We start from the raw sequence: 14260 nt of genomic DNA, 5'->3' as shown, positions 1-14260 counted from the left end.
TTGAAAGGGTGTTAAAGGCACGAAGTGACTGGCTTTTAAAGTTTCACGAGGGAGTTTAGTTTAGTGTGTGAGGGAAGATAGGGTCCCTGCTGAATAGTTTTCATCTTGTTTAGATTGGGCTGGTAAAAAGAGATGGGGATAAGACTCTTATGATTCAATAGTGAGTAATTGTTATCATAATTAATTGTGACTGTCACAATTGTAAAGGTAGAAGTTTTGTAATGAAAACATGGGAATAGTTAAACTTATAGTCCAGAAAGAGAGGACCTTAGGACCATCAAGGGAGAAGAGCACAAGTGGAATGAGGGACCTTATCCAGATAAGCAGCGACACCAGAGATGGAGGCAGAGATGGGGTCATGGAGATAGGAGCAGCTGAGGACCCCGATTCATTGAAAGAGAGGACTGAGAGCTGGCAGCCAGGAGGCAGACTTGCAGAATGTGCTCTTTGGTGGTGTAAATTATTATATATGCCTGAGTGTTAAAAAAAAAAAAAGAAAGAAAGAAAGAAAGAAAATAACTAAAATGAATAGAGAGAAATAAGTTTAACTGATGGTACATGGAGGGGATTATAACCATTGTACTGAAAAAAGTTGTATGATTTTTTAAATGTAAAACTGATGATCTGCCCTATAAACTTTCACTCAATTCACAATAAAAACTTTAAAAAAAGGAAGTAGTGATTAAAAGAAAAGAAGGACGAAAATGTTAAAAGAAAGAAAGAAAGTCTCTGTCATAGTCAATCTAAATCTCCCAAATTATTAAAATAGAGTTCATTGGTATCTTACTTTTAAGCATTATATTTACAGAGTAATACAGTCAGAAATTTTAGCCATACCAGGGTCAAGGACAATCTGGTTAAGACCCAAGTAGAAGGTGAAAACATATGCAGAAGATATAGTTACCACTTCTTCACTTCCCTTGCAACCCATACTACCCCTGCCCTCCATCAGATAAGGGGACAGATCAGGATTAGGTAACTAAGATTCATTTTTAAATGTACGTTAAAAGTAAAGGGTGCTTTGAATCTGTACTGCTTACAAATTCTTTAAGAAAGCATAAGGGTAAATGATGTAAATAGATTGACATTTTGACAGTGATGTGAATAAGAACAATTAATCTTTGGTTGATCATGCTTCTCAGATCTCAGGGTATTTACTTATGACATCAGCTACCCCACTAGTGAAATTCAAGAGTATCTATTTTTAGAGCATTTTATATGAATTCAGTCTATTCATTCTAGTTTATCTAATCATGAATCATGTTTTTAATTCCATGTAGTCCAACAGGAATCAAGTCAAATTTTAGTCATCACATTTTACTTTGAAATTCATGGAATGAGTTTACCAAATCTTAGCCAAACTTATTTTTCAAAGATTCCTGGAGGAAGAAAACACAATTTTCAATTTACCAGTTGAATAAGCAATAGGCCACCATGCTAAAGCAGTGAGTAAGTAAATCTTGAACAGTAATCCAAATGTAAAGGAAAACTCACCAGAGGTTTCATCTACTCTCTCATCTACTATGTGGTCCTTTTGATGAACCCATTCACTGTTACACTTGAAGTAGATCTGGGTGGCAGGGCTGGCTTTACAATATAGGTTCACAGGCTTATTCTTCACAATGTAAGCTTCTTCTGGCTCAATAAGGAAATGTGGCAGGGGCTCAGGTGGATCAGATGGAAAGGTTTCAGGGAGTTCATGAAAAAAGTCATCATCTAGTAAAACAAGAAGAAAGTGGAAAATGGTCAAAACATTGTGACAGTTTGTCTTTCATTTGCTTCTGATTGAAAAATCATGACTTATAAATGAACAAATGAAGTCATCTGAGTGTCTGCTATATCCCATTGCTGGCAGGTCCATCAAATACATGAACCCAATTAAGGATTGGGTATTCTTATTATCATTTATACCCAGAACAAAATGGAATGTCAGGGAGGACAAAGGTCTTGTCCTGAGCACACATCTATGAAATAACAGAACAGGGATTTGACTCCACTAGACATTTTCATCTTTTCAATATATGGCTTTATGTCCCACTACGCAGCACTTCTCTTGACAACAGGCTAAAGAAAAAGCAACTTCATTACAAATATTTATTTTAAAAGCCTAAAGCTCATAAGTAAACCTTACATTTTTTTGTAAGGAACTGAATAGGAAGACCAGAAACTTGAATTAAGCATCTCTAAGTTCAAATTCAAATCAATTATAATTTCAAAAGATGTCACTGTATGAAATATCCATCCATTCATTCAACCAAAGTTGAATTCATATTAAGCTCAGAATTATGCTAAACACTGGGACAACAGATAAATAACAGCACATCAGCCAATACCATCATGTAACCTGCTCTTATTGGGTGGTGTCAGTTTTGACCCAGAACAACCCCGTGTGTCAGAGTAGACCTTCCCATAGGTGTTTCTAGGCTGTAATCTTTATGACAGCAGATCTCTAGGGATTTTTTTTCTACTGGGTGCGTTTGAATCACTAACTTTTCAGTTAATAGTCAAGAACTGAACCATTGAGCCACTTGGGCTCCTTCTAGTGAAGACCAAAGTTTAGTAATGTTGTTCAGTCATCTTTTGAAATTATATCTCAAATTTCAGATGGTGTTCTGACTAGTCAAACTTATCTTCATTAGCATATTACTGAGTGTTAGCATGAATAATAACCTCATTTTATGTTGCGCTGAAAATTATCAAATTTACTGCTCCCACCCTGCTCTTCCAGCATCACTGAATAAATAAAACCACTTGAGATATTTGCACACTTTGAGGTATGTTTTCCTTTAACTTTGCATTCTGCATGATTTCAGATAAAAATAAAGCCTCCAAACCTACAAAGTCTCCAGCTGTGCTTGACAAAAGTCTAGGTAAGAAGGTACTTTCAAATATTCTTCCTATGAGTAATATAAAAACAATGCGGAATAGAAGAGAACTAAACTATTATTAATTCTTAAATCAATTAAGTACTCTAGGCTAATATGAGAGATTAAAACTCTGTGGTCAAAATTTACCATTTTATACACAAAAAAATCCCCCAAAATGCCATTGTCATTGAGCTGATTCTGACAATGCAACCTCATATAGGGTTTCCTAGACTGAAAATCTTTACAGGCGCAGAAAGCTTCATTCTTCTTCCATGGAACCTCTGGTGTATTGAACAGCAAACCTTGGGGGTTAGCCACTTAGTCCCTAGCCCACAGGAGCATCATATGTTCAGTATATGTTATTATTGTTGGTTAGTGCCCTCCAGTAGGTTCCAATTCCTAGAGTTTCAAAGGAGCAGCTGGTAGGTTTGAACCACTGATCTTGTGGTTAGCAGTCTAGTGCTTACCCTACTGCACCATATCAGAACACCTGTTCAGCATATATTCAGTAGTAAATATAAGATGTAGCATTGGTATTTATGAAACGTTGCTCATTTCATTCTCTCTTTCAGTTGTATTGGGAAATAGCCATTCATGAAGCAGACATGAGTTCATTAATAAACCTGGTGTGGGAGTTTTTTCATATAGGTTATGGGATACTGTAAATAGTTTTGTATTTCTGTTTTGTAGTGAAAATTGTTTCCACTTACATCACAGACAAAACTAGCTTTCAAACCTACAACTGTAAATTCCTGACAGGCGAAGCTAACTAGTGTTTCCTGTTGATTGGGTTCTTTCTCACTGTACCTCGTTAACTTTCTTTCTTCTGGCAGGGCATCATTTCTAGTTTTTCTATTGCTGAACGCCAAGGACCAGACTGTCAGTTTATTAAAGAATAACCTTGTTTCTATCAATTTCAGTGTCTTTAAGTCAATATGCAAGAACACTCAAGACTGCTTGTATAATGTAGTCCAGAAAGGCAGAGGGATGGAGAACTGAGCTATTGACAGGGCCATCCACACAAAATGGAAGTCTTGAAGGCCTTATCCAATACTTTTCTTCTGATGTACTTACTGTTATATGCAGCAATGGACACTGTTGATACTTAATAAAGCTTCACAAAATTTCAAACATGAAATCCCACAGGTCAGAGATGGTTGTTAATTACTATTCATGAAGGCACAGGGTCAACTAGATAGTCTTAACATTGGTGTATGTTAATACAAAGATGTCTATATATGATTCATAACTAAGAGTGTGAAGTCTAGAAAGCCTTAGAAAGCGAAACTTGTTTCTTTAGAAGGAATAATGAATGCAAGTTGTCAGCTGACTGCAGACCATTTACCTTATTCAAGAATACAGCAAACTACTTTACATTCACATCCTACTGAAAGAGTTTACAAAGAGACACTAGCATTGATTACTATCCTGTCTTGTCAAAGGATATATTCTTCTCATATTTCTGGTTATTTAATTGTAAACTACTGGGGAGACTAATAGAAAGTAAGAGAGTCACAGATATTGTATTTTAAAATCAAAGGGGCTCTATTAAATGCTGAAGAAAATAAAAGTAGTAATGTTTTAATAATGTGTCTTTAAAACGTATGGACAAACTAATATTATACTTCTTTAGTTTTGAATTGTAAAACAAGATTACTACAAGAGAAATAAATAAATCCAGTTGGTTTATCAAAAAATAATTTATCAAAATATAAATAGATTCTTTTGAGGTTTCATACCAGTATTTGTTTTTTCAAGGCATTTGCTAAATAAAATGCAACTTGTGTATGCTTCATTTTGTAAATCTAGTGTTTCTTTGCATGTATGCTTATACATGTATATACATGTATATTCATGTTGCTATTGCTAATTGCCGCTGGGTTGGTTCTGACTCATAGCAACTCTATATAGGATTTGTGAGGCTGTAAATGTTTATGTAATTCTAATACTCAATTGAGGTGTTGATAATGGCATTATTACAGGTAATTTTTAAGAGTCAAAAAAATATGTATAGTTAGATATGGGATGTTGTTATTGTTTTTAAGTACTGTCGAGTTGGTTTGACCCTGTATAGGGTTTCTGAAGAGTGGCTGATGTGTTTGAACTACCAACACCTTGTGGTTCAAACTGACTTCACAGTCCAGTGCATTATCCTGCGTCACCATGGAGCTATGACAAAATGTAAGTGGGCTGATTTTGAGAGACTCATAGGTTGTTGTTGTGTAGTTCTTCCTTTCTTCATTTGCAACAGATGGACTGGCTATCAGGCCCAAACATAGAAGATGGCCCAGATAATAACTCTCCTACCATGTTGGTTAAATGCGCCAGACTGCAAAGCCGTTTGAACTGCAAGGCCAGTGGTTCAAGCTCACCAGCTGATCCTTGAAAACCCTATACAGAGTCGCTATGGGTCAGAACCAATGTGACAGAACTTCACTCATCATAGAAGTTACACATAATGAGAGAACACTTCCTGATGCTTAGTCAAGATAAAAAGGCAGATAGGGAAATATTTTAGGAATTGTCTTTTTATTAAAATTTACTTTAAAATCTTCTTTTCTGCTTTGTTTTGAAAATCAAACACACAAGTCCATTCTTTTTAATCAGAATAATAAAGGATAGCATCTGATTACTTGAATCTTAATTTTTGCTACATTTGCATGTATGCAACTGATCACCTGTGAGTACCACTTACTCTACATGAACATTGGTTTACTATGCACCATGCATTTATTTCTGGCATATACTAAGGATTTTACTCTGCAGTTTAGGTATAACCAGCTTTACCCAACTATTACTAATTTTCAAAGAAGTAGAAATATGTAGATAGCAAGTGCTTACCACTAGAATGAGAGCTCTTTGAATATGGGGACAGTCATTTTCATGTTTAAATTCTTAAAGTTTAGCATAGTACCAGACACATTGTTATTATTGTTTTAGCATGCATTGAAATGTCCCTTGACTTATGACAAACATATGTACAATGGAATGAAATACTGCTAGTTTCTGTACCATCCCCATTTTCAGTTGAAGATTGGGCCTTTGTGAGTCAAAGGGTTCTGATTAGCTGATATTTTGTAAGTAGTTAGCCAGGTCTTTCTTGCTAGTCCCTCTTTGTCCTGATACTTCACTGAAACCTGTTCAGCATCATAGCAATGCACAAGCTTCACCGGCAGGTGGGTGGTGGTTGCCCATGAGGTACAATGGCTGGGAATGAACCTGAGTCTCACCCATGAAAGGGAAGAATTCTACCATTGAGATGCCAGTGACTCACAGGCACAATAGAGGAAGTCAGTAAAAATCTTATGAAAGCTTGAATATTATACCAATGACAACTTTGAACATTTCTAAAAGATTAATAAGACATTTTAGAATTTATAGTGCCTCAAGGATAACATGTCACAGCAACAGCCTTATCTACAAATAAGAGTCCCTATAAGGAGCTCTGGTAGCGTAGTGGTTACGAATCGGGCTGCGAACCTTAAGGTCAGCGGTTCGAAACTACCAGCCGCTCCGCGGGAGAAAGATGAGGCTTTCTACTCCCGTAAAGATTTACACCCTCGGAAACCCTGTACAGGGTCGCTATGGGTCGGACCCGACTCGATGGCACTTAACAACAACAACAACAACATAAAATTTGTGGGGTACAGTGCACAATATAAATGCAGACCACTTGTTAAAATTTTATTAAGAAATCAAAGAAATTTTATTAAAATTTTATTAAGAAATCAAAAATGAAACCAAAAAATAGGTCCTTTTGACTGCATGACACATGAAACAATTCTGTCTACAAACATCAGGTAATTTAGTATCCCTCTTTGTGAAAAATCTGAGGTATGAAATTACATCTTTATGAATGGTTACTCATTTGGGAACTCCTTTGAATTTCCCAGCTTTTTATGATGATTAGATGTGTTCTGTAGTCCTAGTGTGGTGCTGTAAAATCAGCAATGGAGTGCTAACCGCATGATTGGTGGTTCAAAAACACCAGCTACTCCTTGAAAACCTTACATGGTGTTTCCAAGAGTCAGAATTGACTTTATGACACTTAACAACAATAACAGATGTGTTCTTAAAGAAGACTTCGTTGTCTAGCCAGAGAATGTCTGTCCAACTGCAATCAATCCTCTAAGCAAATGTTTTGTAGTGGTGTGCAAGTGACAATGTACAATTGTATCTGTTTGAAGCTTTCCCTTAGGATGTACTCCAGTTCGCGTCTATGGGCCTGATCCTGAACAAGTAATATCTCTGCAATACTGAGGGCACTAGAGAAATGTTTAATACTTGAAGATAAGAAAGTTTGAAATACTACCTTACACTGGTAGACTATTTACTGAGTTCAGTTCATAGTATATATATATATATATATATATATATATATATATATATATATACACACATACAATATACATAACTCAGTTTTCTGCTACTTTTAAGTTCATGCCTCAAAACTTAAAGCTATAAAAGAACAATTTGATTTCTCACTAGGGAGATCAGTGAGAACATCTCCTTACCACTTTATTTCTTAATATAAATATCTGAAGCTTTTTTTCTGAAGTCTTCAGGGTGATAACAGGAACTCAATCTGTGAACTGCAATTTCAGACTGTGTATCTATTTTTTGGTAACATTTCATATTTTTCTAAATGGTTATATTTTGTATAAATAGAGATGCCAGCTGCTGATATTGACTGTATTATACTATTTTGTAAAAAGAGCTCGATTAATTAAATTGCTGAACAAATTTTCTCTATGCAGTTTATCCAAATGGATAAAGCAAAATTTCCAAACATGCTTCTAGTCTGTATGTTGAATTCAGCATTTACTTAAAGCTGTAATTGCCTTTTTGATTCAACTACAACACTATTATTCATTTTACCTTCCTCTTACATGGACTAATTTTCCAATTTCTATCACTGCTCAATACTCATATTTCAACAGTAGTGCTGTTTTTATCTTAATATCAGGTAAATCTCAGTATTTCCTTTGAGATTTCCACTTCAAAGAAAGCACACTTTTCCTGTTATCTTATAGAACCATTTTGATTTTTTTTTCTTTGATATACAAGAAAAGAAATCTTTGCACCATGTATTATTTTTATAGACATTCATTCTACCTAATACTTGACAGGAAAACATTATGCTATGAACATCAATCAGTAAGAAGTAGGGTGCTGGTTTTATTGTTATATATCAAGCCTTAATTTTCATCAACTTAATACATAAGTTTCTATATTTCTGAATCATAAGACTTAAACTATTATTGCTTATATCATAAAATATAGGACCATTATCTCTTTGTCTGAGACCTGAAGCGTATTCTTCTGAAATAGAATTTACTTCCAAATGATTCAAGAGCAATTTAAAATGAATGACTGCAAAGCTAATTTTATCTGCATTTGGCTACCCATCCATCAGAAAGATAATTCATGATATATTACAACAAAAGGCAGCTGAAATTAACTATTTGAATGAGCTCCCAGCTTATTTTTAATATTTTGATTAAAATATTCTTTGGAAGACAATGACTATGGACTATATTTCAAGCAACACATTAATAGATTCATCATTTAAATTTCAGTAGTTGAATAATGCTTCAACTACATTTCACCATTTGGAGGTATTGAATGATTTCTAACTTCAAAAGAAAAAAAAGCTTGTGTATTTTTATTTTGCTTTTGAAGAAATACTTGCCTAACCATGCTATTAATTAGGAAATAAAGTTGGCCAGTTCTTTGATATGCTGAAATAAACATCTTTTACTGCCTCAGCTTTCTGCTCCCTTAAAGATATACAACTTTGGAAACACTATATGGTATCTCTATGAGTCAGAACCAATTGATGGCACACAACCACCAACCAACCACTGCCTCAGTTTAAGTTTTCACAATCTATGACTTTGACTATTTTTAAATCCTACAAAGTGGTTTCCTGCCTATATTCTCTATAATATCATATGTTTAAAAGAGATTTTCAAAAGCACATTCATGTCCTTCTTAAATAATTTAGTAGATAGAAGGTAACGTAAGGTAATATACTGCTTTTTGCTAATCAGCTTAACTAATATATTGAAATGTTGAGGAAAGGCATACTGGTTAGAATATAAACTGATGTTTTAGTAGAAAGCATTTGATAGTATGACTTGCAATTAAATCTCTGCAAAGACAAAATCTCACTTTTTCGAATTCATGTTGTAGACATAGTGGCTTTAATATGTACAAACATGTTCACGGTAGCATTGTGTCTAAAATAATTTGAGAAAAACTGAAATATCCATCAACAGGAGAAAGACTAATTTATGACAAATCTATCAAAAAGAACATTGTTTGCCAATAAAAATAATGAGGTAGATTTGTTCGTGTTAATCTTGAAGGATATCCATAATACATGAAGAAAAAGAAAAGTAATTTGGTGACCATTTTGTGTTGCATTTATTATGTCATTTTTAAAAAAAGAAGAAGAAAATGATCCCTGTTTGTATGAGAACAAGTAAGTTAATGGCTGTGTCAACAGATCACAAGAAGTATAAGAAAATGCTTAGAATCCAATGCATCAAAACAGCAGTCATTACTTGTCGATCAGTTTCTCATATTTTGGAGACTTTCTTGTTGTGATGTGGGAAACCATGCCACCAATATTTCACATATCAGCAGGATCATGCATGGTGAAACCTTTCAGTAGAATTCCAGACCAAGACAGGCTGATAAGAATGGCCTGACAATCTACTTAGGAAGAAAACAAATGGCCATTGAAAACCACATCAGAACATTGTCTGCTATAGTGCCAGAAGGTGAACCCCTCAGGTGGAAAGGCACTCAAAATACAACTGGAGAAGAGTAGATCTCAAGAAAGTCAAGTTATGTGATACAATAGTGATTAATTGTTATCAGGACTGATTGTGAGGGTTGGAAATGTAAAGGTAGACATTTTGTAGCAAAGAGGGGAGTGATTAACTTTTCAGTCTAGGAGCAGAGTGCCCTTGGACCATTAAGGGAGAAGAGCAGAGAGCGGGACCCTACCCAGAGAAGCAGTGATGCCAGAGATGGAGGAAGAGACAATGATGTGGAGAGATGGAGCAGTTGGGGACTTTAGACACAGAGAGGGAGACGGGCTGTGTGCTCACAACCGGTGGGCAGGCTTGTAGTGTATACCCTTTGGTTGGTTGATCATGGCTGGAAGAGACTGTAACCATAGCAATGAAGCGATACATGATAGGATGAATATAAAACTAATGTTCTCCCATGTAAACTATCACATAATTCACAATAAAGCATTAAAAAAAAAAAGACAAGTTAATATGACTAATATTTAAATTTATGCACCATTTACTAATGCCAAAAGTGAAGAAACTGAAGATTTTTACTACCTTCTGCAGTCTGAAATTGATCAAACATGCAATTAGCATGCATTGACAATTGCTGGTGATTTGAAAGAGAAAGCTGGCAACAAAGAAAAAGATCAGTAGTTGGAAAATATGGCAGAAACAAGACTAGTGGACATATGATAGAACATTGCAAGACCATTGACCAATTCATTTGAAATACCTTTTCTCAACAACTAACAGGTAATTTGTACATAGTGGACCTTACCAAGATGAAATACAAAGGAATCAAATTAACTTCATCTATGGAAATTGACCATGGAGAAGCGCAATATCATCATCAGAACAAGTCTGACTGCAGAACAGATTATCAGTTGCTTATATGCAAGCTCAGGTTGAAACTAAAGGAAATCAAAACAAGTCCAAATAATCCAAAGCAAGACATTGAGTATAAACTATTTGGATTCACAGATTATCTCAAGAATAGAGATGACACATTGAGCATTTAATGACACCAAGTTCATCATACACAAATAAAACAATAGATCATTAAAAAGACAAGAAAAAAAGAAAAGATAAAAAACGATGTCAGAAGAGACTCAACTTGCTATTGAATGTAGAATAGCTATAACAAATGGAAGAAATGATGAAGTAAAAGAGCTGAACAATTGATTTTAAAGGATAGCTCAATAAGACAAAGTAAAATGTTATAATGAAATATGCAAAGGCAGGAAATTAGAAAACCAAAGGGAAAGAACTAACTAGGCATTTCTCAAGCTGAAACAAAAACATACACACAAAACAAATGTTCAAGCCTTGAGTTGCAGTATTTAAGGATTCTATGCACAATATTCAGCAGTTTGAAACTACCAGCTGTTCCGCGGGAGAAAGATGAGGCTTTCTGCTCCCTTAAAGATTTATAGCCTCGGAAACCCTGTACAGGTTCACTATGAGTAGGAATTGACTCCACTGGCACATAACCACCACCACCACCATGCACAACATAATTAATATCATGTTGTTGTTGTTGTTAAGTGCCATCAAGTCTGTTTCGAATAATAGTGAACCTGTATAGGGTTTAGGAGAAGCAGTTCAAACCATCCTTGTAGTCTTGTGCATTAACCTGCAGTGCCACACCAGGACTCCTTAATGAATGCCATTGTTGTTGTTAGGTGCCATCATGTTGGTACAGACTCATAGTGACCCTATGCACAACAGAATGAAACACTGCCCGATCCTGGGCCAACCTCACAATTGTTGCCACGCTTGAGCCCATTGATGCTGCCATTTGGCCAATTCATCTTGATAGGGGTCTTCCTCTTTTTCTTTGACCCTCCACCTTACCAAACATGATATCCTTCTCTAATGACTAGTCCTTCCTGACAATATGTCCAAAGTATAATAGGTGAAGTTTGGCCATCCAAGGAGCACTCTGGCTGCCCTTCTTCTAATACAGATCTGTTTCTTCTTTTAGCAACCCATGGTACTTTTAATATTCTCCTCCAACACCATACCTCAAAAGCGTCAATTCTTCTGTGGTCTTCCATTGTTGTTGTTGTTGTTGTTGTTGTTGTTGTACTGTGGAGTCAGTTCCAAGTCATAGTGACCCTGCACAGGGTTTCCAAAGCTGTAAATCTTTACGGAAGCAGAAAACCTCATCTTTCTCCTGTGGAATGGCTGGTAGTTTCAAATTGCCAACCTTGAGGCTAGCAGCCCGGTTCATAACTGTTACACTACCAGAACTCCTTGTGGTCTTCAATAGAAGTCATCAAATACAAATGAGAGTAATATACTGAGTCACTGTAGCAAAAATAATTGATCGATATTCTACCATTTGGGGAGGTAGCATATGTTTATGAACAAATGGAATTGAAAGAAGAAGCCCAAGTTGGGTTGAAAGCACTGGTGTAAAAACAAGGCTTGAGAAATTGATGGAGTATCAGTAAGATACTTCAACAAATGGATGCAACATTTGAAGCCCTCACTCAACATTGGAATCCAAGAAATACAGACCTGGGCAGTCAACTGGAAGAGATCTGCACATGTCCATTCCAGAGAGAGGTGTTTCAACTAAATGCAGACATGATCAAATAAAATTATACCTATCAAACAAATAACCTTTTGCTGAAGATAATTAAAAAAAGATTTGCAACAGTACATGGTTAGGGGACTGCCAATTATTCAAACAGGATTTAGGGATATCATTGATGATTCAGATGGATCTTAGCTGAAAGAAGAAAACACCAGAAAGATGTATCCTGGTTTTATTGACACTCTGAGGACATTAGACTGAGAGGATCATAACAAATTATGCATAACATTTCAAAGAATTCCGGGATAGTTTGAACTGCTTCTCCTGTAGGTACTCGTACCTGTATGTACATTAAGAGGCAGTCATTGAAACAGAATAGGAGGTACTACTGCCTGTTTTAAAATCAGGAAAGGTGTTTGTCAGAATTGTTCGCTTTCAGCATACTTATCAAACTGAATGCTGACCAAATAGCCTGAGAAGCTCTATTATTTGAAAGAAGAATATGGCAGCAGGATTGGAAGAAAAACCATTAACTGTGTGATATGCAAACGACACACCTTGCTTACTGAAAGGAAAGAGGACTTGGAACACATACTGAAGAAGCTCAAAGACTTATGTTTTACAGTGAATATATGTATTATGTCTCTTCTTTCTTTGTAACTTTGTTGTTGCTGTTAAGTGCTGCCGAGTTGATTCTGACCTATAGGGACCCTATACAGGGTTTGCAAGGAGTGACTGGTGAGTTTGGACTACCAACTTTGTGGTTCATACCAACTTTGCATTCCAGCACACCAAGACTGCTGTGTAAGTTTGTTGTTGTTGTTAAGTGCTGTTGAGTTGATTCTGACCCATTGCGACTCTGTATAGGGTTTTGAAGGAGCAGGTGGTAAGCTTGAACCACCAACCTTGTAGTTCAAATGACTTTACAGTCTGACGCATTAGCCCACAGCACCACACCAGTGGGACTTTATTGAGGGGATTGGTTTGTTTTGCCATCCCACTAGGTTTAGAGGAACAGAAACAGAGGCTTTCAAGACCATCAAGCAAGAAGGGCCTCAAGTAGACCACGAGATCGCTGTTTGGAGGAGTAGTGGCAGTAGCAGAGGAGGCGGCAGAGGCACAGAGACAACAGCAGAGGGCCACCTTGCCTAAGGAACAAGTAAAAGTGAGAGACTTTAGGCAACTTGAAGACTAAGGCGTGCCTGACCCAAGCCATGGTATTTTCAATAACCTCAGACGCATGTGATAGCTGGACAGTGAATAAGGAAGATGGTAGAATAACTGATGCTTTTGAGTTATGGTGTTGGAGGAGAATATTGAAAGTGCCATGGGTCACCAAAAGAACCAACAGATCCATTTGGAAGAAGTGCAGCCAGAGTGCTCCTTGGATGCCAAGATAGCCAAACTTCGTCTCTCATACTTTGGACATATTGTTAGGAGGGGCCAGTTGCTGGAGAAGGATATCATTTTTGGTAAGGTGGAGGGTCAGAGAAAAAGAGGAAGAACCCCAACGAGATAGACTGGTCAAGTAGCAGCATCGATGGACTCAAGTGTGGCAACAGTAGTGAGGTTGGCCCAGGATCAGGCAGTGTTTCGTTCTGCTGTGCATACGGTCGCTATGAATTGGTACCAACTTGATGGCATCTAACAACAACAACAAAACTTAATAGAGCAGAGGCCAAGGACCAGGTGGCTGAGAAGCTGAGAACAAAATCAAAGCCTATCTATAGTATGGCTGAGGAGAGGCACTCCTGACAAGAGAACTGTTTGATCCTGAGCTGTTTCTGATCCTGAATTATATGCTGCTAACTTCCCTGATAACTGCCATAATTGTTAATATTGTCTGTGGGTTTTGTGTGGCCACTGCAATGAATTATCCAACTCAACAGAGAAGTACAATGCTGTGAGAGGGATGGTTAGTGTCAGAATGGGGTAGAGAAGGATGGAAGGTTGGAGGCATGTCTGAGGTTCCTGTCATAGGGATCCGCCTCAGGCTCAAGATAGCAATTCTCCTCCTCCCTCCTTGTGAAACCAGAGGAAGT

General features: G+C 36.7%; 1 protein-coding gene across 2 annotated transcripts in view; it reads right to left on the bottom strand.

The window, feature by feature from the left end:
- The window catches only part of UNC5C (unc-5 homolog C (C. elegans)), a 605975-nt gene that overhangs the window by 260471 nt on the left and 331244 nt on the right, over positions 1-14260 (bottom strand). For both annotated transcript variants that reach the window (XM_006874688.1, XM_006874687.1), the window contains exon 2: positions 1495-1716. In XM_006874688.1, the coding sequence (XP_006874750.1) occupies positions 1495-1716 (222 nt within the window). The remainder of the gene's footprint in view (positions 1-1494; positions 1717-14260) is intronic.

Source organism: Chrysochloris asiatica, unplaced genomic scaffold (assembly GCF_000296735.1).
Source record: "Chrysochloris asiatica unplaced genomic scaffold, ChrAsi1.0 scaffold00294, whole genome shotgun sequence".
Lineage (NCBI taxonomy): Eukaryota > Metazoa > Chordata > Mammalia > Afrosoricida > Chrysochloridae > Chrysochloris > Chrysochloris asiatica.
Note: the sequence above shows the minus strand (reverse complement) of the source record. Positions and strands in the feature narration are given on the sequence as shown.